Raw genomic sequence first — 24,808 nt, forward strand, 5'->3', positions numbered from 1 at the left:
TCATATTTTTATTGGTTTGACTGCCATTTTGTTTTTTTGTAGATTTTTAAGAAAGGAGTCTTTCTCACTCTCTGTCTCTCTCTCTCTCTCTCACACACACACACAAGTGAATCTATCCACTAAATGTGTGTATATATATGTGAATCCACTAATTCTACTTATAGGATATAAAGAACATGTCATATATTTTAATATGTGTGTGTGTGTGTGTGTGTGTGTGTGTTTGTCCTCATTTGTTTATGGCACACATATACATGTGTGTGTCTGCGTTGTGTGTGTCTGTGTTGAGTGTGTATGTTGAGTGTGTCTTTGATGAGGAAGTTCTTAATTTTAAGAAAGTCTAATATGTCACATTTTTACCTTTAGGAACATCACTTTTTGTTTTATTTTAGAAAATCTTTTCTTAGCTAAGCTTTTTGTAACAACTTTATTATTTTAATGTCACATTTCAATGTATGATTTATTGAAAATACAATCTCTTTATTAGAACTGCAGCATTATCACTTTAATATTGTTTTCTATATAGATGGAAAACTGTTTATGGATGCTGTGTTTTATTATACTTATCTATTTTTCTCTATTTTTATCAGATACTATTTTTTTGTTTAGTCTTTGTCCTAGAATTCAAAATGCATTCTTGAATTACTATGTTCAAACAGTTGTTATGTTACCTTTCTCTAAATACTGCTAAAACATTAAAATATTGTAATTCTATTTGTGCATTTTTTGCTTTTTTTAAATTATACTTGCCATGCACTTTAATTCTAAATATAAACTTCATTAGTCATTCCTATTCTTTCTTTTTGTAGTCCAAATTTATTGATATTCACCCATGTGTTTGTAGATTCTCTTATACGTCACATGTTTAATGTAGTGGCTTCCTCTGTGATCAATAATCTGCCTATAGAACTTGGGTTAGTTAGTATTTGTTTAAGTGGAGGCTTCTTGGTGATAACTTCTTTCTATTTTGGTATTTTCATTGATATAGTCAAACATATTTGGCAAAACAAATTTGTATCTCTATATGTTATGAAATGAAAATAAATATTAAAGAAAAGTGGATATTGTAGATATTTTATCTTTTTGCTGACTTTAATGGAACTCCCTTCTCTTATATATAACATTTGCTGTTCATTTGTGATTTTTGTCTTAATAAAGTCTCATTATTTTGTTGTTTTCTAAAAAATTATTTTTAAATAAAAATAATTATCAATTGCATTTATACTATATAGTATGGTGATTATACTAAGTTGGATGATAGTAAGACTTTCCAAATTTTTTAATAGAATTTTAAAAGTTCTTTCTTCTTAACAGTTTGTAACACCAATCCAACTTTATTTGGAAACCAATTCTCTACTAGATTTTTTTCACCTCCTTCCACATATCAGGGGTAATAAGCTATTCAGGATTTCTCTCTTTTCTTGAGTTAATATTGTTGGGTGGTTATATTTTGTCTTAAAAGGTTGCATTATCTGGATGTTTTTGTTTATTATATACAAAATTTTAAACTTTGGCTTTGGATTAATAAAATTTAAGTATTTTTTTAATTTAAAGTAGAACATGGGTTACCCTAAGGAAATAAAAAAAATTCTTTAAACATTCAAACTGGTGATAAATATGTAAACTTAAAGTGGAATTTGAGGCCAGGAGCGGTGGCTCACACCTGTAATCCCAGCACTTTGGGAGGCTGAGGTGGGTGGATCACCTGAAGTCAGGAGTTCGAGACTAGCCTGACCAGTATGGTGAAACCCCATCCCTACTAAAAACACAAAAATTAGCTGGGCATGGTGGCAGGTGCCTATAATTCCAGCTACTTGGGAGGTCGAGGCTGGAGAATTGCTTGAAACCGAGAGGTGGAGGTTACAGTGAGCCGAGATTATGCCACTGCACTCCGGCCTGGGTGACAGAGTGAGACTCCATCTCAAAAAAAAAAAAAAAAAAAAGTGGAATTTGAATTATTTATTTTAAAGATTGATAATAAAGTTTTAATTCACTATCATCAAATGTTGATTCAATATTATAATTGAGTAAAATATTAATCCAATATTACAAAATATGGTCTTTATTGCATACTTTTATCACATAGAAACTACCATTTTGAACTGAAAAAAAGAAGATGCAGTTTTTTATTTTATTTGCCAATAAGAAACCACTTAAGGCTTGCATTTCTGTAATTGCCTCTTTATTCCTACTTAACTTTACAAGTACCTTACAATTAGTCAATTATTTTTGTTTCATATGTAAGATCTTACATTTTTAGTTACATCTTATTAAGTCATCTTACCTCACATTTTAGGAAGTTTTATGTATTTTGCCTGACTGAAATTTTGCAGAAAACTACTAGTTTGTAGTGGAACAGGCAAGGGTTTTGAAGTCAGGCATGAGTAGATCATGAGTAGATTCTGCTAGTGGCTCTATCACTTGATAGCTTTGTTATCTTTGACCAAAGGGGTAATTCCTGTAAAATAATGCTATTTTGAATGGCTTTGAAGGTTCATTGTGACCTCAAACACTTGTTGAGTGCTTACTGTGTTTTGTATGTGCTAACATTTATTCTTTATTACAATTCTATGCAGTAGCCTCCTTGTCATTCTTTTTTTAAGAGATGAGGCAGCTCAGACTGAGGTTTTAAGCAACTGCCCAAAATTATACAGAAGGCATTGGCAAAGCCAGAATGTAACCCCAGTCTAGCTCCAAATAAATGTTATATATAAGAGTAAAGAGTAAAGAAGAATACCACTGTTCTTCTCCACATACACAGAAGGAATCTAGGTTGGTTCTTTATACTCATTAGACACATATAATTATTATCGTTTTGCTTAACATAAGTCGCCAAAGATTTCAGATATATTGAGTGCTATTTCACAAGTTGATTGTTTTAGTAACTACACCATCAAACTGGTTAAAATCCAGAATAAGAGAAATATTTCAAATGAATATGGTATCAAATAATTATTTTTTCTCTTCTTCCTGAATATAAATTTGCCTCACCCCTCTAGTCTATTCTGAGTCCTAACTCCTCATAGTTAGAGGGATTGTTACAACGTTACAACTTCTTACTAATTTATAATAGGTAGTTTGCTAATAGTATAGTCACCTGACACTCATCTGTCAAAATATCTTTGATGAGGCATGAATTGCTAGATGTGGAATAAATAGGCTTATTCAAGAAAGTCTAATTTATGAATGACTGTACTGAGTACATGGTGTGAAATTTGAAAGGAATAAAGATAAATATTCTGCATTTTTAAAGTACTAGTTTCCTAAGGACAGAGGTTGGAGGGGTTAGGAATCAGGTGCTCCACCTTTTATTTCATTCTCCAAACCAACAATGATTCTTATGGAGACAAAAGCCTCAGTTTGGTCACTCCCAGCTAATGAGAGAGCAGTGATATTAGAAGGAAGGCTGTGACAAGAGTGAGGGAACTGGAATGAGACACAGCTGGTGGAAGGTCACAAATTGAAGGGACATATTTTAAAATTATACTCTATATTTTATGGCCAAAATTATATACTACAGTTTTATTCATTGATTAAAGGAGTTGCGTTGTTTTGGAGAGGCATCCTTCATAAATGTCAAGTGTCTTCTTAAAAGGGACTTAGAATAAAACAACTATGCTGAAATTTGCAAATAATTTGGGATTTTAACACAATAAATGCCATAAAAACTATGCCACCGGGCATAGAGGCTCACTCCTGTAAATCCGAACAATTTGGGAGGCCAAGGCAGGCAGATCGCTTGAGCCCAGGAGTCTGAGACTCGCAACGTAGTGAAACCCTCACTATGGATACAAAAAATACAAAAATTAGCTGGACATGATGGCACATGCCTGTAGTCTTGACTACTTGGGAGGCTGAGGTGAGAGGATCACCGGAGCCCAAGGAGGTCAAGGCTGCAGTGGGCTGTGATTGCGCCTCTGCACTCCAGCCTGGGCAACTGAGAGACTCTGTCTCAAAAAAGAAAAAAAAAAAAAGTTGTGCAAGAGAATTTTGATTTCTGAATGGAGACAACATTTAACACATTTTTTTTTTCTATGCTTAATTTTATGGTATATATCGATGAAGAGGACTGATTATTCTAGGACTGTTTATAAATTTGGGGGGGATAAATTTCAGTACTTAAGTCAAGACCTCTCTATACCTAGGCCCTAAAATAAGTAATAACTAAAGAAAAAAAGTCAAAATCATGTTAAATTTTGGCAGCAATACTAAGGCAATTTTACCAATATGGCTGTGGCTGAAAGAGAATATCCCAAAGTTCATAAAGTAAGCACAAACTCCATGTACTTAAGTCTCTCTCTCTCTGTGTCTCTCTTTCTTTCTCTCTCTCTCTCTCTCTCTGTCTCTCTCATGCATACACACACTCACACACACACAAATGCACATGCACATATATAAAAGTACAGAAAACTTCTGATATTTTCTTTATCTTATAAAAATTATATTTATTCTTGTAAAAATGATGATGATTCTCTTTCTTTTTGCCAGGTGGTATTTTTGAATATGTGGAATCTGGCCCAATGGGAGCTGAGGAACTTGCATTCAGATTTGCTGTGAATACAATTAACAGAAACAGAACATTGCTACCCAATACTACCCTTACCTATGATACCCAGAAGATAAACCTTTATGATAGTTTTGAAGCATCCAAGAAAGGTAATTGATAGATTATTAACACCTTTGTTTTCTGGAATTCAAATTTCTAGGTATTCTTAAGATATTTTTTATTTTCAACATATAGTTAATAAGTTGTTAGGAGTATTTGCATGCAAAGATTTATTTTCAAAATTCACATAAATTTTATCAGAGAAGATAAAGTGGTATAATCACCTATTGCAAAAAATGTGCTTATAGCATGAAATACAATTACATCTGTTAGTGAAATTGTTTCTTTTTTTTCTATCGATCCTTCTGTCTTATTATTGAAGCATTCCTATTTTTAAGAACCCACAAAAATAAAATTTATATCAGTGGATTTTACCAATTTTGTAATCCATTCTTACATCTTTATTTGCATTATCTGTCAATCCCATTATATTATTACTGTGGTCTCAACTCATTGGCTACCTTGAAAGCTATGTGGTTCTAAGTGACTTCAAAATGTCAGCATATATTGAAACTTCATTGGAAAATTTTAAGCAACCATTGGTTTGTGTATATTCCATGCTCATATTTCAATCATCTAATATTTCTTTCTGTAACTGAAAATAAATGGCTGATGATGTAAAAACTGGATTATATAAGGACATAATTAGAATATTTTATGAATTTTATTTCTGTATTATAACTTTTAAATGTAAAAAATGTAGAAAGAAATTTAAAAAGAAAAATAATTTGGTGGAATAAAAATTTAATATTTATATATGAAGGAAGGCAACAGAGAAAACTATTATTAAAGCATTTATTTTAAACAGCTACCAGCAGTAAATGTGTTTGAGAAGTGTTTCTATAGTTGTATGGGGGTAATCTTTTCTTTCTTTCTTTTTTTTTTTTTTTGAGACAGAGTATCACTCTGTTGCCCAGGCTGGAGTGCAGTGGCCGGATCTCAGCTCACTGCAAGCTCCACCTCCTGGGTTTATGCCATACTCCTGCCTCATACTCCCGAGTAGCTGCGACTACAGGCGCCCGCCACCACACCCGGCTAGTTTTTTGTATTTTTTAGTAGAGACGGGGTTTCACCGTGTTAGCCAGGATGGTCTCGATCTCCTGACCTCGTGATCCACCTGTCTCAGCCTCCCAAAATGCTGGGATTACAGGCTTGAGCCACCACGCCTGGCCATCTTTTCTTGTATATGTAGATGATCTTATAGTAGGTGATCTTTTCTTTTGCATAGTTAGCACTTGTATAATAGGAATTAAATTTTATAATAAAGATTTTTCTCAAAGGAAAAGGCTTACAAAGCATTTGTTCTAACATTATATTTTTAAACAATATTTGCCTTTCTGTAATGCTAATATGGTTTTACTGTAGCTACCTTATATTGATGGAAAGGTACATAATTATTTATAATTCCAGGTTAGTGCAGTTTTTTAAAGTTCATTAATATTAATGTAACTGACAAGGTATAATATTTCTTGAGATGAAAGTATCCTTCTTTTCCCCCAGCAGCTACCTAGTGTTTATCAAAGCCATATTTTGCATGCCCTTTGAATTCATATCTTTATGAATACAAATAAGTTTCCACATTTCAGAACCATGTCAGGTGATGAAAGGTTTTGAAGACTGAGAAAAAGGTTAAAGGTAACTGTGAAATATTACATTTGTCATCATAATTGCAAAATAAATCATTAAGTCAAGACTATTACATTTGATCAGTGGCATAGTTCATGGTTGTTTCCATTAGGAAGAAGTTCTGCCTCTAATGAAAACATTTCGATCAAAGAATATGGAGTGTGAGTGCAGTATAGATAAAATATTAGTAGATTTCTTAATGGTAGTTTCAAATGAATAGCATAAAAAAATACAGGTTTGGATGTTCTCACAACAGAGTACTATCCTGAGAATGCCCTAGCAAAATTGTGAAGTGATAAAGTCATGTGGTTTGATTAAAATATTATAAGAAATTTACAAGCTTTGTTACGCAATAAAAACTCACTGGGAATCAAATCCATCATTTCACTTTGGCTTGAAGCTAGGAAAAGCTCAAATAAGTGTATGAGTAACTTTCTTTGTGAATATCATGGTTTGGATTTTATCTTCTGAATCTCTTGTTTGTTGAGTTGTTGAGTTATTATTGCTCGGAAGACACAGCAATACATAAAAACATAATATAGCAGAGAGAGCCAATATGGTTTTTTAACTTTATCAAGAAATGTATATATCGGTAATATTGTTATTGATTAGTTATAAAATAACTTATTTAATCTATTTTTTCTGTTACAGTTTTAATAGGTAATCTTGTTCTGCTCAATTAATAAATTCATGTATTAGAGCTTGAATTATTGTTTGAATCATATATTTTTAAATAACTCTTCTGATAACTGAAAGCTCTAATCTTGCTTGAAACACACTTAGAAACATTCTAAATAACCTAATTTAGTGTTTTTAGCTTTTCTTGGTTTGTGATTTGTCACAAACCTGGCGAAGAAAGATCATTTATCTTCAATATGTATTAATTAAAATCTCACGTTGAGTGAAAAATTCTAAAGTCTAGCCACCATTTATACTAATTTACAATTCCATGAGTTATTTAGAAAGTAAGAATCCATGTATTTAAAAATAATTTATTTAGATCATATTGATTTTTTAAGAATATTTGAACAAGTGTTTTTTCCTGACAATAATTTACTTTATTATTAAATATTTCCATGCGTAAGTCGTCTATAATATTACATTTTATGCAGAAAACTGAGGGAAAATAGCAGAAATTTTCACACAGTAGAATTATAAACTATCCATTTTGGAGGAATTGAGACTGAACACCTACTTTATGCCTAAAGCTCAATAACAATCCTTCTCTGTCCCTTAAATATTTGCAGTGATGGGCAAACCATTGCCTCTTGGGGAAGACTATTTCATTTTTGAACATGTTTTACTTTTTCTTTTCTTTTTGATACACAGTTTTGGTCTGGCACCCAGGTAGGCCAGCAGTGGCAACATCATGCCTACTGCAACCTCAGTGTCCCAGGCTCAAGTGCTCCTCCCACCTCAGCCTCCCAAGTAGCTAGGACTACAGGCACACAGCACCATGCCCAGTTGAATTTTTTTTTTTTTTTTGTAGTTTTAGTTTTAGTTTTAGTAGAGAGGAGGTCTCACTATGTTGCCCAGGCAGGTCTCGAATTCCTGGTCTCAAGCGATCTTCCTGCGTTGGCCTCCCAAAGTGCTGGGATTACAGGGTGAACCATGGCATGAGGCCATATTTAGAATTAAAAATAATAATAAGCTGGGTGTGGTGGCTCACGCCTGTAATCCCAGCACTTTGGGAGGCTGAGGAGGGTGGATCACGAGGTCAGGAGATCGAGACCATCCTGGCTAACACGTTGAAACCCTGTCTCTACTAAAAATACAAAAAATTACCCAGGCATGGTGGCACGTGCCTATAGTCCCAGCTACTCAGGAGGCAGAGGTCACAGTGAGCCAAGATTGCACCACTGCAATCAAGCCTGGGAGACAGACTGAGACTCTGTCTCAGAAAAGTAAATAATAAATAAATAATTGGGTAAAAATTCAGGGGAAGCTTCTATTTTTTCTAATTCCCCTTTGCCCGTCAAGCGAAACAAACTTAAGCTTCTTTCACATGCCAGGTCTTCAAATATTTAAAGATAATTTTTGTGTTCCCAATAGTTACTCACTTTCTAGGCCCAAGCTCGCTATTTGTGTCAGTGTGCCTTATAGAAAGTTCAGGTCAGGGCACAGTCTATTTTAATCTGAATACCCTCTAGTTTGTTCACGCCTTTCTTAATTACTGTGGTTATTATTGATATGAATAAAATTTTTGTGAGTAAATATAAACTTTAAAAAATAGTTTAGAATAATAGAAAACACTTATAGCATCCAAAAGCCAAATATATAAAGATGACTGAGTACTTGTCTAATGACTTTGCTGTTTTTCTACTCAATGAGACTGATCCATATGAAATCACTCTCTAAGAGCTATAACAGGTTTTGTGTGGCTGAGTGTTCGCATAACCTGATCTGTATCATCAGATATATGGAAATATTCAGCTGTGTGTGAGCATAGTTAAATGCATGGGTAAAGGGAGAACCATGTGGCTTTTGATTAAGAAATGGAAAATGTAAAAGCTGTTCAGTGAATTTGAGAAGCTGCACTATTCCCTCATTCCCGTCATATAAACTAGTCTTCCAAAACAAGCACTGCCCCCTTAAATTAAAAAAAGTATTCGTCCTCTCTCTCCTTCTCTCTCTCCCTCCCCTGGCATTATTTATAGAATTATTTGAACATTGAGCTGCAGGCATCTGGGTTAGTTAATTCCCTTGTAACAAATGGAAAATGTTCAGAGTCAGACAAAATTTTAAATTAGTGAAAAGTAGATAAATATTTTTCTAAAACACAAATATTTCTTGAGGATGATACCTTTGGGTTTAAAATAATAATGTATCTGCTGGCAAACTGGCATCTCTCCTCTCAGTATTGACAGACTTTTATCTCCTCTTCAGCCTGTGATCAGCTGTCTCTTGGGGTGGCTGCCATCTTCGGGCCTTCACACAGCTCATCAGCAAACGCAGTGCAGTCCATCTGCAATGCTCTGGGAGTTCCCCACATACAGACTCGCTGGAAGCACCAGGTGTCAGACAACAAAGATTCCTTCTATGTCAGTCTCTACCCAGACTTCTCTTCACTCAGCCGTGCCATTTTAGACCTGGTGCAGTTTTTCAAGTGGAAAACCGTCACGGTTGTGTATGATGACAGCACTGGTAAGAAAAATCAGTAGCTCTTGGAGTTATGCTTTAAATATAGATAATTTTCTGAAGCTCATTCCAGGTTCTTATTGTATTCTTTTATGTTTTGTTTTGATTTTTGAAAATTAAACTAGCGGGTAGAAAGAAAGAATCAAACACCAATCCTAATTTCACATATCTAAACAAAGAATACCTATATTGAATACTTCTCTGTATTTGTAAAATAAGCATTTTTTAAAATTCCTGTGAAAGATCAGCTAGTTTGGTAGGTTGGATGAAGGATAGATATAGTACGCAATATTATAGATGGATGGATAGATAGATAGATAGATAGATAGATAGATAGATAGATAGATAGACAGACACACGCACACACACACACACACACACATACACATACACACATTTATATATATTTAGAATTCCAATCATGTAAAAAGTAAGAATCCATGTATTCAAAAACAATATGGTCTAACAATTTAGATCATATTGAATAATGTGTGTGTGTGTGTGTATGTGTGTGTGTGTGTGTTGCTATATATATAGAGAGAGAGAGTGAGTCTCGCTCTGTCACCCAGGCTGGCATGCAAGGGTGATATCTCAGCTTACTGCAACCTCTGCCTCCCAGGTTCAAGCAATTCTCCTGCCTCAGCTTCCCAAGTAGCTGGGATTATAGGTATATACCACCACTTCTGGCTAATTTTTGTATTTTCAGTGGAGTCAGGGTTTCACCATGCTGGCCAGGCTGGTCTCGAACTCCTGACCTCAAATGATCCACCCGCCTTGGCCTCCCAAACTTCTGGGATTACAGGTGTGAGCCACCAGGCCCATTCTGAAATGCTTATTCAAAGAATTTTTCTGCAATGAAGTTTTTGCTAGGGTAGTTTCTCAAGGCAAGGCCTTGTGATGAGTCAGTGAAACTTGCCAAGAAATTCAGAATTATGCCTCACTATTTTATCTGGCTGTTTATGTGCAGAGAATGCATATAAAATGTAACAAACTTTATAAGGCATGTTAAGGTTTGAAAAGTTTTTACTCATATGTGGAACAGTGTAATATTCACTGAAACACTCAGGTTTGTGGAACTGCTTTTGTGTAGATGTCATTTAGAGACTTAGAAAATAGAATTTACTAAATGATATTTAGTTCGGTGAGTTAAAGGAATATTTTAATAAATATTTGCTAACTACAGGTTGCATGCTTTCTTGTGTTAATGCATTTTATTATTTTTGCATACAAATGGTTATCTTGAGTTATCAGTTAAAAACAAGTCTCAGAGAAATACAAGAAAGTAACAATAAAAATGAAATTTTAATTTTCATTGGAAGTTACACTGGTGAAGCAGCTGCATACTATTTTGCTTACTATAGAGTGATAATTAATTTTACTTTAAGATGCTTATCAACAATATAAACAGTGCTCTTTAAATTAGAACATAAAAACATTTTATTTCAGGACACTTGACTACACTTTCATAATTACATTGAGATTGAATTTCATTTGAATTTAAATTATCTCAAAGGATGCCAGGAGCACATTTTGTTCATGCATGCAGTATATAGAACTCTGTGCAGAAATTTGCCCATTTGCCAATAAAATTGATCATCTGCAAATTGACAGAACTCTTTCAAAGGAATAGGAAACTGGGAGCTACAGGATTAAAAAAACAGAAAATAATTTCAAAAACATTTTCATTTAGATAAGAAAGAGTGAAATGCATCTAGATACAAATTAGAGTAATTTTTCTTATTTAAAAATGTGAAATATTTATAAATAATTAAAAATTAGGAATACATCATTAAGAGTCCTTAAAAATAAGTACGTTTGATATGTCTTTTAGCTCAAATTAAACCTATTAAATTTATTATATTGCTTTCTTCCTAAATCATTACTTCTTTGCCACTGGTAAAGTTCCGTGTTCTAAATTTTGAATGTCAGGTTCTATATGAATGATTTCTGTGAGTATGTGTAATAAAATGATCCAAGGGATCCTGTTTCAAGTTGGTCCACTTATGCTTAGGGATGGTCATCTACAAAAATATATAAATATAGATACATATGCGTTGTTAATCTGTGGATTGTTTACTTCTCCATTCCTTCCTGACGTAATTCATGTATAGGTGGTCCAAACATCATATATCCTTATAATGGACACATTATATACATACATCCATGCACACAGATATGTATATCATACATGTGATATTTTGTATTTATTATCGTCCTTAAACTCCTCGTAGGAGAAAGAAAATTGACAAGTATTCAAAACGTCTATAGACATGTTACCTTTCTTCACTATCCTATGTGTATGTGTGCACATGCACATGTGTGTCATTTTTATTTAATACATATGATTCTTAAGTGATTCACTAAATAGATAATGGGATTTGCAATCAGGTCCTACAATAGTTTGGTAAACTACAGCCTCATGTAATTGATCTATCCCTGCTTTAAATTATATTCTCAATTATATAATTGAGGCAAATATAAATAGGGACATATGTATAGCTAGTTAATTATATACATTTAATGGAGTCCTGACCTCAAATTAAATTTATTACAATGCTTACTATTTAGTTACTAGTTACTATTTAAAGGGAACTTTGCCACTCCCTTGGCTTTGAAGGTGACATAGATACTTGGATATTTGAAAGGCCTGATTATTTAAGTGGTAATGCTAACTTAGAGTTGTTACAGAATTATTCATAGAATAAATATGTCTTGAAATCCTCTGAAGAATAAAACATATTGCTGTTATATTTTATGCAACATTTAATTCAATGAATTTTGATTATCAACTGATACATGCCAGGGAGAGTTATATGCCATGAAAGGAATTATATGCCACTAAAGGAAACAAAGGCCCAGCCCTTGTTGAGCTTCTAATCCCTATTGAGGGACATGTAATTACTCATACTTTTAATACTACTTGCAGTGGGATCATTACACTTGTAACTGACCAATTGTTGCCTCTTACTTTACAGCATTTTTGAGAACTTGAGTGTTTTTGATTATTTAATATGATAGAACTGACTCTAAGATAGGCAGAAGAGTTCCTTTGAAATGTATTTATAAATATATAGTAGACTTTTTGTCTTTTTGTTTATGTTTCAATGTCTCAAGGTAGAATTTTTTTCAACTTTCAGTTTAAAATCAGGGAGCGCATGTTCAGGTTTGTTACAGGGGTATATTGCGTGATGCTGAGGATTGGGTACAACTGAACCCATCACCCAATGAACATGGTATCCAATAGGTAGTTTTTCAAGCCTTACCCTCTTCTCTCCCTCCCCACTCTTGTAGTCTCCAGTGTCTATTTTTCCCAAATTTATGTACATATGTACCAAATGTTTAGCTCCCACGTATAAATAAGAACATGCAGCATTTGGTTTTCTGTTCCTCTGTAATTCACTTAGGATAATGGTCTCCAGCTACATCCATGTTGCTGCAGAGAACATAATTTTGTTCTTTTTATGGCTGCATAGTATTCCATGGTGTATATGTACCACATTTTCTTTATTCAATCCACCATTGATGGTCATCTTGGTTGATTCCATGTCTTTGCTGTTGTGAATAGTGCTGTGATGAACATATGCATGTATGTGTCTATTTGATAGAATCATCTATTTTCCTTTGTGTGTATACCCAGTAATGGTATTGGTGGGTCAAATGTAGTTCTATTTTTAGCTCTTTTAAAAATCTCCAAACTTCTTTCTACAATGGCTGAACTAATTTACATTACCACCAAACTGTACAAGCATTCCTTTTTCTCTGCAACCTTGCCAACATTTATTTTTTTGACTTCTTAATAATAGCCATTCAGACTAGTGTGAAATGGTATCTCATTGAGGTTTTGTTTTGCATTTCTCTGATGATTAGTGATGTTGAACATTTCTTTTCTTTTTTTTTTGAGACGGAGTCTCGCTCTGTCGCCCAGGCTGCAGTGCAGTGGCGTGATCTCGGCTCACTGCAAGTTCCGCCTCCCGGGTTCACGCTATTCTCCTGCCTCAGCCTCCCGAGTAGCTGGGACTACAGGTGCCCGCCACCATGCCCGGCTGATTTTTTGTATTTTTAGTACAGACGGGGTTTCACCATGTTAGCCAGGATGGTCTCGATATCCTGACCTCGTGATCTGCCTGCCTCGGGAACATTTATTTCATGTGTTTGTTGGCTACATGTACATCTTTTGAGAAGTGTCTGTTCATGTCCTTTGCTCACTTTTTAGTGGGGTTATTTGTTTGTTGCTTGTTTATTTATTTCAGTTTCATATAGATTCTGGGTATTAGACCTTTGCTTGATGCATAGTTTGTGAATATTTGCAAGGTATAGTTTTAATGATAGAATTCAGCAAAGAGAATTTGTAAATTTCTCAAAAGAGCAAGATGACTATTGGGTGATGCGATAGGAAATCTGATTATCGCTTGGACTGTGAACTGAAATGGGAAAAACTCCACCTCATACACAATAAGATAAACATTACTGTCTTTATGATGGACTTATGTATCTGCTTTTACTGCAGGACACACAGGTGCCATTTTATTTACGTGTTTCCTTTTTCCTTTCCGTATGTATTTATTATGTATGCTATTCCTCCCATTTGTATTCATTTCTGTTTTGTTGTGTTGTCCAGTTTGATACATGATAATTATACTTTCATCCAGTCTTTGTTCCCACCCCCAAAACAGATGGGATGATAAATGAAATATAGTGCTGGAATAGGATAAATTCTTAAAATGATGTTAACAGGAGCCATTTATTTTTTATGATAATTAGCATTTGTTGTTGTCATGGATGAATGCTTTTAAACACCCTGAAAGTCTGTTATAGCTCTGAATGATGTCCAAAAATGATGGAAAAGAATTGGCTTCAGAAACAAAGCTGTGTTTCTGTCAGTCATTTTGGAACATATGATTCATTTTAAATATAAACTAAAAATAAGTTGGCTAGATGACAGCTTGTAAGCAATTCCAGAATAAGTTGTTCATATTTGCTTTAAAATCCCTGTGTTTCATCTTTGTTTATAGATCAGCAGTCCATTAACAAAAAACTCTGGACTGGTAAACAGAAGCTTGGGATTCTATTCCCAGTTTTACTACTAAATTACTGGTACAACTTCAGAAAAGACAAGAAGGGAATGGAAATGACTGCAGAAATGAGTTATAATGCACTATGAATTGACATTGTGGTAGTTGCTGTCACATAAACTATTTCACTTAATCTTCAAAACAATTTTATGTGTCCCAAGAGAAATAGGTGATCATGACATCATACCTGTTATCTCCAGTGACTGGCTCTCCTGCCCACCAGAGCCTAAACCAGAAATATGAACGTCTTCCTTGATTCTTTTCTTTTTTTGACTCCACAACAATTGGTTGTCAATTCTATACTTGTATTATCTCTCAAATCTTTTATTTTTTTCCTACCCCCTACCACTTCTTAGGTCGAAATCACCTCCCTCTCTCAGCTGGATTATTAACAGCCTTCCAACTGGTCTCCCGTTTTCTAGTTTCTCCATTGCAGTTAGTGTAATTTTTTAAAAATGCAAATCTGAGTCATTTCCCTCTTAATAGCTTCTCATTCCTCCAAGGCATTTTTAAGAAGACTTATAATGCTTGATGTGATCTAGCCCCTGTACTTGTCCAGTGATATTTGTGTCCAAATCCCCCACCAATTTATTTCAAATTGATCCAGTAGACACCTTTTAGTTGTTGAAAATAATATTCTGTTCATCTGGAAAGCTCTCTTTCTGATCCTGTTCCTCATAGCCACCAAGTGCACACACACGCATGTGCACATTTGCACAAACACACTCATGCATACCATCTGGCTTGGGTGTCACAAAGAAAGGCTGCCCTGACCCCTGCTTTCAAGTCTGGAATAGGTCTCTCCAAACACATCCCAAAGGACCATGGAAACTCCCATGACCATCCCCACCAGCATGAGAACTCTCATCACACTCTGAATGGCTTTTGTTGGATGGATCTTCTACTGGATCAACCACACATCTGAGCAGGGTGAACCCTAAGGCTGCTCACTGTTTTATCACCAGCATCTAGAATGTTGCCTGGGTTGTGAAAGTACCTTAATACTTCTTAATAATAGGACAATGTGTTATATCCATTTTTAAGCAAGATAATTCCAATGAGTTAAGTATTCTGCCCAAAGTCAAATTGGGTTAAGTAGCCTTTAACTACTTGCCATGGAATAAATAGATTCAACCATAATTTTCAGATATATGGACATGACTTTTTATGATTTCAAAAATTTTATAAGAAAGTTAGAGTGGATTGTGTTTGTTTCATTTCAACTGCAATTAAACATATATAAATGTGTGTGTGTGTATGTATGTATATATATTTATTTGAGCAATTATTTATTAAATTTCTGTATACCAGTTGCTATCTTAGGCAGAGGGGACAAGAATTATAGATAAAACTTTGACCTTCTCCATAGGCTCAGAGTAGAGTAAGTTGGGAGAGAATAACACTGTATTCTAGTGTAACAGGTGCAGGTGCATAGAGAGGCAAGAAAACAATATCATGGAATCTCAGGAGAAGAAGCTGCCTGGAAAGGATGGAGAAGAGTTTTAGAGAAAGTGACATTATTATAAAATTATCATGAAGGGTAAGTAAAAATGCTGCCACTGGAGAAGAGTCTACAGGGTACAACATGTGTAAATGTGAGGATGCCTGAGGGAGACAGTTTGTCAGGAAATTGTAAGCACTTCATTATGACTAACAGAAACAAGGAAGATGAGGAATGATCAATGGATTTTATAAAAAGCTAGCATAGGTAATATCACAAATAGTTTTTTACTACCAAGTCCACCTTTTCTTGTCCATCCTGCCCTGGAATCTGCCTGGGTATAGCAATATCAGTGATGTTTGTGTGATGTAAGCCTGCTTTCAAACCACCATGGAATGCCTCAAAAATTGGCATATATCCATTCATCATTTTCTTGGAAACTCAGAAAAGGACATAGAGGGCCATCTGTCACTCTAGGCTATTGTGGTTACTATGGTCTTTGGTGTCAGAACATTCTAGATTGAAATCCTTACCTCATTTTGTAGTTTTTAGCAAGGGATTTGACCATTAAAACTCTGAGAATTGATGCATGTATGAGATGAGGATAATATGTATCATACTTCACAGGATTGTTGTCATGTAAAGTGACTCATAGAGGAAACATACCAGGAATTTAAAACTTTCAACAATATAAATGCTATGGGCCATGTGTCATTTTTTCTTCACTAAACTCTATGATAAAGAAAATATTATTAATCTCACAATTTTTGAAATTGATGCATGATTATTATAGGAAATTCAGGAACCACAATAAAGTTTAATAAAAAGATACAACAATCAAAATTTTTACCATCAAGTTAATCATTTTAGATTTCTTTCCATTCTATTTCTCTACAAACACACATACACATGAAGAGCATATCATTTAGAGTTCTGCGAAAAAAACAGAAGCAGCATGTAGCTTGTAATCCCACTGTTTTAATATGAGAAAATTCAGACGCAGTGAGTTGAAGTAATTTGCCCAAGATTACACAACACATAAGTTATAGATCTGGGTTTCGAAACTAGGCAGTCAACTTTAGAATCCACTCTGTTAAATACTGTGACATGATGTTAGTTGTTTCATTTTGTGGGTTTTTCTTTTTCTTGGCTCTTTTTAAAAATCATTATTTTAAGCAAGATAATGGCATGATTAGAACTATTTTTGGTAATGGCTTTCTGACTGCACTGTGGGGAATGTGTTGGGGATATGAGATATGGAGAACAATAGGGCAACACTGGAAGCAGGAGAATTCCTGAATTAGCCAAGTTGAAAAGAGATGACAGTTTCAATTAAGAAGGTTTTGATGGAATAATGTTGACGTGAAGAATTCTAAGAGGACTTAGGAAATACAGATTGTAGAATTTAGTAAGTGGATGCCGGGAAGGAGTGATGAAGAGAGGAGATAAGAATTACTCTATGTTTCTAGTTGGGGATACTGATCAGTGGCACATTTACCTAGAAGGGGAAAACAAGAAAAAGAGCTTCGAGAGAGAAGATGGTGTCTGCTTTTTAACATATGAAGTTTGAAACATCTATGAAATATTCACTTGCTATCATTCAGTGGTATTGGATGTATCATAAATACATCTTAAAAATAGGAACTTGGTCTTGGCAGACATATAATGCTTCCATTGGCATTTTGCTTTGCCCTTCATTTGAACTTCTTTGTAGTATTAGGAAATGAAGAAAATCAGCAAAAAACAATGAAACAAAAATAGGGTGATAGTACAAAAGAAAGGGGTTAGTTGGTGGGCAGCCATGGAGATAAATATAGACATGAGAAGAGCTTATGGACAGAATGTACATTCTTTTAATTAGTGAAGGAAAAGCAGAAATATTTTTAGAAATTGTAATATTTACCAACTTGAGCCTTCACTAATTTCTATGATATGATTACAAGAAAAAAAAAAAAAAAAAAGCCAAAGCTTCTATCTTAAGCAAAAACAAAAACACTTTCTTAAAACACTAACTTTATTCATTTGGATGAAGTATATTTATAGACTGCTTTAGATACATTTTTGTGTGCTTTTGGAGTTAGCATAGTATAATGGAAAGTCAATTAATAGTGAAAACTCATTTTATTTTATCTTGCACATATATTTAAATAGGATAAAATAAAATTAAAGTTAATATAAAAATACATATTCCTGGAAGACACTAATTTTTGAATAAGATAATTTTTATATTATCAAGCATACAATCAAATAATTCCAATTTTATTTTAGGGAGTGGGGTAATTTGGATCTCAGATGATTATATGTTGCACATTTTAAATACAAGCTTCAAGTGCTGTGTTCTCTAATTCCAAGTGCAAATACAATTAGCAATTATGAGTTAAACTTAATTATTTGGATATAGTTGATTACATAGCTTGGTGTAGTAGTATTTCCACACAGCTGGTTATGCTTGAACTTATTTTTTATTCCTATTTAAGCAATCATAAAAAATATTTTAGAAAAAAATTAACTCAAGATGGATTAAAGACTTAAACATTTAAGACCAAAAACCCTAAAAACCCTAGAAGAAAACCTAGGCAGTACCATTTGGGACATAGGCATTGGCAAAGATTTCATGACTAAAACGATGGCAACAAAAGCCAAGATTGACTAATGGGGTCTAATTAAACTAAACAGCTTCTGCACTGCAAAAGAAACTATCATCAGAGTGAACAGGCCACCTACAGAATGGGAGAAAATTTTTGCAATCTATCCATCTGACAAAGGGCTAATATCCAGAATCTACAAGGAACTTAACCAAATTTACAAGAAAAAACAACTCTATCAAAAAGTGGGTGAAGGATATGAACAGATACTTCTCAAAAGACATTTTTGTGGCCAACAAACATATGAAAGAAAGCTCATCATTGCTGGTCATTAGAGAAATGCAAATCAAAACCACAATGAGATACCATGTCATACCAATTAGAATAGCAATCACTAAAAAGTCAGGAAACAACAGATGTTGGAGAGAATGTGTAGAAATAGCAATGCTTTTATACTGTTGGTGGAAGTGTAAATTAGTTCAACCATTGTGGAAGACAGTGTGGTGATTCCTCAAGGATCTAGAACCAGAAATACCATTTGACCCAGTAATCCCATTACTGGGTATATACCCCAAGGATTATAAATCATTCTACTATAAAGGCACATGCACACATATGTTTATTGCAGCACTGTTCACAATAGCAAAGACTTGGAATCAACTCAAATGCCCATCAATGATAGACTGGATAAAGAAAATGTGGTACATATACACCATGGAATGCTATGCAGCCATAAAAAACGATGAGTTCACGTTCTTTGCAGGGTCATAGATGAAGCTTGAAACCATCATTCTCAGCAAACTAACATAGGAACAGAAAACCAAGCACAGGATGTTCTCACTCATAAGTGGGAGATGAACAATGAGAACACATGGACACAGAGGGGGCACATCACACACTGGGGCCTGTCAGGGGGTAGGGGATTATTAGAGGGATAGCATTGGAGAAATACCTAAGGTAGATGACGGGTTGATGGGTGCAGCAAACTACCGTGGCACGTGTATACCTATGTAACATACCTGCATGTTCTGCACCCGTATCCCAGAACTTAAAGTATAATGAAAAAAAAAAAAAAAGAAAAGAAAAGAAAATTATTTCTTGGGTTCTGATTAAATGATAGTGAATATTTACAAATATGTTCATAGGACTAATTCTCTAAGTTTTAAAACCTTTAAAATATATGCCAGCACTGAAAGACAAAAATAAAAGTTTGAATCCATGGCAATCACACAATTCATGTTTCTGTAGATAGTGAAGTAAATACATACCAGATCTAAAGATGTAGATGGAGCAGGTCTTGTATCAAACCTCAATAATATTTGCATTTTGTGGGGGAAAAATAAGAAGGAAGAATAATTCTGGTGATAGTCAAACACTGCCATTTTTTAATTTACATTTTTCTAAATTTAAGCATATTGGCATGCACATTTTTGGTAGGTACTGCCCTCCTGCCCACTACAGCCTTACCTTGTTCTTGGCTATCTTCCTTTCTGTATGGTGAAGTGGGAAGGATAGTCCTTGTATCATCTCTCTGAAACACTTGAAAATGTTGACTACTCGTTTTTTCAGGGCAAAAATAAAATTCTTTTGCTTTGGCTTCTTCACTGTCATTCTATCTGTGTTACCTCCTTCTTTTTGGCCATTTATTCCCATTCTCATACTCTTAAACTCCTTTTTCTTTTCCTATTTCTTAACTCAAGATGTTGTTCAACATTTTATTCCCAGTCTTCTTGTCTTCTCATTGTTTACCTCGTTCCCCCTAAAACCTTTCACCCGACTCATGTGTTCCTGCACCTGTATGCTGTAGACTCACTGATCTACATCTTCAGTTGTTTGTACTGACTTCCCATACTCACAGTTCCAGCCATCACTGATCATCTTTATTTGAATGCCTCATAGGTACATATAACGCAACATAACAAGACCCAAACTCAGTATCTTTGCACCAAATTTGCTTTTTTCTCCTGAATTTCCCTCTTTATTGGGTTGTTCACATCAGATCCCTAGTGATCATTCTAGATTCTTTCCTCTCTCTCACCCTCTATTTTCAATTGATCACTTAGACTTCTCATTTTTATCTCACATTTCTCAAATTTACTCCTCGTTTCTATCCCTGTCTTAGTTAATATCATTTAGTGCCTGAACCATGTCCTGCCTGCTGCTCTATTTAAATGCATCTGCCTGACATAGAGAGAAGGGTCTTTTGTTGAAATGATAGTCTCATGAGGTCATTCCCAAGCTTAAAGCTGTTCATTGTCTCCCCAGTTAGGAGAAAAATGAATTGTTCCTCAGCATGACACATACACTCTCATACCTCTCTGATTTTAAATTTCTGGTATTCCTCCTCTTAATATTGTGCTACAGATTTCCTTGAATAATTATAGCTCTCTCTTACCAAGCATGGTATGCTGTCTCAGTCTCTTTGCTGTGCACAAGTTGTCCTCTCTGCCTGATGTGTCTTTCCCATTTGGTGGCCTATTCATCACCTTTAAGATGTACCTTAAAATAGTCTTGTTAAGTAACCTTCTCTGACTCCTGTCCATGTGTGAATGGATAACTCTATTCCTTTGTGTAACTATTTTATCTACTAAAGTAACTCTTGCATCATGCAAGAATATTATTTCTAAATATTTAGAAATATTCTAATATTTAGAATATTATTTCTAAATATTTATAAATTATTTCTTAATATTCTAAATATGCTAGAATACTTCTAAGTATTAGAATTTCTAAGTATTTCTAATGCTAGAATACTTCTAAATATTAGAATTTCTAAGTATTGCTAATACTTAGAAATAGTCTAGCATATTTAGAATATTATTTCTTGATTCAAGAGTTACCTTAGTAGATAAAATAGTTCATCTTCATTTCTGTAATAAGTCTTATTTTTAGCATCCTCACATAAGTAATTTAGCAGGGGTGATGCTGTCCTGGTCATGGAAGCTCTAAATCTCTTACAATTTATTTATCTATTTATTCATTTACTCATTTGTGTTTTTTTATTACTTTATTTACTCCACAAATAATTATCAAGTATCTAGTATGTGTCAGCACTGTTCTAGGTACTGGAGATATATAAGGAAACAAAACAGACAAAAATTCTTTGCCTTATGGAGCTTACATTCTAATGTAAGGTGATAAACAATAATAAATATGTTTATGCTATAGTATCAAATGTGATAGGTGTTATGAAGAGAAATAAAGCAGGAGAGATGTGTAAGGAGTATATTGGAAGAAATATTGCAGTATTAAGTAGAGTTGTCAGAGAATACCTTACTTAGAAAATGACATTTGAACTAAGACTTGAATAAACTAAGTTATTATGCCATATCAAAAAGAAAAGTGTTTCAGAAAAAGCAAAGAGGAAAAATATAACCAAGGGGGAAAACAGATTAAGAATTTTGAGCCAAAGGAGCCATGTTTTAGTTTTGATGATGAGTTTTGGGAAAATCTAAAAACCAAAGGAGACTATTATGACATCTGTCATTTGTTTTATGTGTGTGTGTGTGTGTGTGTGCGCGCGCGCGTATGTAGCTCTGTAGATACATGATTACGTATGTATATGTTTCGTTACTATTTTAGTAATAATAATGTCATTTCTTTTAAAATAGCTTTGTGTAAGCCTGGGCAACATAGTGAAACCTGGTCTCTAGAGAAAAAAAAAAAATTAGCTAAGTGTGGTTGCACTCACCTGTAACCCCAGATACTCAGGAGGCTGAGGTGAGAAGATTGCTTGAGCCCAGGAAGTTGAGGCTACAGTGAACCATGATTGCACCACCCTACTCTAGCCTGAGCAACAAAGTGAGATTCTGTCTCAAATACACAAACAAAAAATAATTCAGCATAAGGACTTGTCCACATAAAAGTTCACTTTTGTTGTTGTTGTTGAGAGGGAGTCTTGCTCTGTCACCAGGCTGGAGTGCAGTGGCGCTACCTTGGCTCACTGCAACCACCCACCTTCCAGATTCAGGCTATTCTCCTGCCTCAGCCTCCTGAGTGGCTGAGACTACAGGCGCGTGCCACCATGCCCGGCTAATTTTTGCATTTTTAGTGGAGATGGGATTTCATCCACCAGGATGGTCTCGATCTCCTGACCTCGTGATCCACCCACTTCGACCTCCCAAAGTGCTGAGGTTACAGGCGTGAGCCACCGCATCCGGCCAGAAGTTCATTTTTATATATTAGTTGCATAGTAATGATTGTAGTCCATAACACTGGCCCCTAATAATTGACAGTATTGATTTTTAATTGCAACAAGATTTCAGATAAAGAGGAGAAATAATTCTAACATGGTCATTTATTTAATAGTTAATTAAAAATAAGTGATTCTGTATCAGAAATACCTCTAAAAAATTCTAGATCCTATCTGGATTAAATTTAAACCTAGGTTTGATACATGTGATTCACTAGGTCAACATAACTGTCTTTTAAAATCAGTTTTCTGGCTGGGCATGGTGGCTCACGCCTGTAATCCCAGCACTTTGGGAGGCCGAGGAGGGCAGATCACTTGACGTCAGGAGTTGGAGACCCAGCCAACATGGTGAAACCCTGTCTCTACTAAAAAATACTAAAATTAGCCGGGCATGGTGGTGCATGCCTGTAATCCCAGCCACTCGGGAGGCTGAGGCTTGATAATCACTTGAACCCAGGAGGCAGAGGTTTCAGTGAGTCTAGATTGTGCCACTGCACACCAGTCTGGGCGAGAGAGCGAGACTCCATCTCAGTAAATAAATACTCACATACCTACCTACATACATACATATATATAGTTTTGTTTTCTGGGACCTAATATTTGCTACTCAGCTTTCTATAAACTTTTACCTTGTTTTAAATATATGGTACATATGATGTATTCAGAGACAACATTATCTAAGAATCTAACTTTTTCAGAATGCAAGAAAATAATTAAAACTCAAATTCTAGACAGGCTAATTGTCCAATCCAGAATTCTTCCAAGTTAGAGGTGGAACAGCGTCCACTAGGATAATATTTCAGTGACTCAAAAAGGAACCAAAGAAATAACTTTTGCATGAATGCATTAAATGCATACTAATAATATCTTGTTACAAACAGAATTCTAACAAACCGTAATGAAAATACAAAGCCTAACATGCACCTCTTCTTATCCCCAAAGGAATTATTTTACTATTTGTAAATACTTATATTTTTGTAAGCCCAGTAATCTTTCTTTTGAGAAAACAAAACTTACTGTGTAACATATATTACAGTTATAACTCAAAGCACTGGTTTTTAAATGTAACTCATAACAGGGAATAAAATATCTGGGCTACTGTTAAAACTAAAGATTCCTAGGCAAATCTCTATGATTCAGTAACTTTAGAGTTATATTCAGGTGATTGCATTTGGAAACATAGCTAATTGTAGTAGGCATTCCTCACATTTACCAATATCTCTGGTTACCTTCACTTCTAAACCTCAAAGAGTTGCAGTTTCCAAATCCTTGGTGTGGCCAAGTGGATTGCTTTAGCTGATGAAATGTGATAAGCGGTGTTGTTCACTTCCAGGTGGACACATTTAATTGCCTTGCTCTTCCTCTCCAACTCATTCTTTCCCCAACATAGCAATTGTGCTCAAGTTCAAAGCATTCTAAAATACTGCCAAAATATCAAAGATTGCTACCCTGGAGAATTATCTGGACCTACAGCAGACCTGGCTTTTATGACACATGAAATCTTGTTCTGTTAAATCACTGTGATTTGGGTGGGGGGATGATTTTTACTATAGTATAACCTAGTCAAGTGGTTGTTGAATTTCAATGTGTATTAAAAACGTTAGGAAGGCTTGATAAAGCACTGCTTGCTAGACTGACTCCCAGTTTCTGATTTCATAGGTATAGTTGTGGCCTAATAATTTCTTTTTCTAATAAGTTTCTGGGCAATCATGATGCCGTTAGTTTAGCAACCCCACTTGAGAACCACTGGTCTAGCCAATCTTGACTAATATACAAATTTTCATATTTTGAAACAAATTGACATTCAGTCGAACTGATCCATATGATAAACAACGGCCTCATTTTGTATGTAAAACAAATTTAAAATGTTTAAACAAGCATAATTTTTTAGTAATTTAACTCTGACAAAATTATTAATCACTTCTTAAAAACACTTGTCTGAACTTCAACATTGAGTAGCAATTATTCTGCTAAATATTCTTGTCCTTAAGAGTATTCAAAATGGCTTTAAATTAGCTTTAATATGAAGGAAGAACATTCCCCTGTAAATACCGTATAAATTGTGAAGTATACATTAAGATTTAAAACAATCTGATATACTAGAATGTTTTATAATATCCTTTTCATATAAATTTATAGTTTTACTTT

General features: G+C 34.6%; 1 protein-coding gene across 7 annotated transcripts in view; it reads left to right on the forward strand.

Moving 5' to 3' along the window:
- Nucleotides 1–24,808, forward strand: part of GRIK2 (glutamate ionotropic receptor kainate type subunit 2) — a 705,435-nt gene that overhangs the window by 227,985 nt on the left and 452,642 nt on the right. For 6 of the 7 annotated variants that reach the window (XM_025382118.1, XM_025382120.1, XM_025382119.1 and 3 more), the window contains 2 exons: nt 4,489–4,656; nt 9,119–9,376. In XM_025382118.1, the coding sequence (XP_025237903.1) occupies nt 4,489–4,656; nt 9,119–9,376 (426 nt within the window). Of the gene's footprint in view, nt 1–2,659; nt 2,773–4,488; nt 4,657–9,118; nt 9,377–24,808 lie in introns of those variants that run through there. The other variant, XM_025382121.1, reaches the window with a different exon arrangement.

This window comes from Theropithecus gelada, chromosome 4 (genome assembly GCF_003255815.1).
Source record: "Theropithecus gelada isolate Dixy chromosome 4, Tgel_1.0, whole genome shotgun sequence".
In the NCBI taxonomy this organism is placed as follows: domain Eukaryota; kingdom Metazoa; phylum Chordata; class Mammalia; order Primates; family Cercopithecidae; genus Theropithecus; species Theropithecus gelada.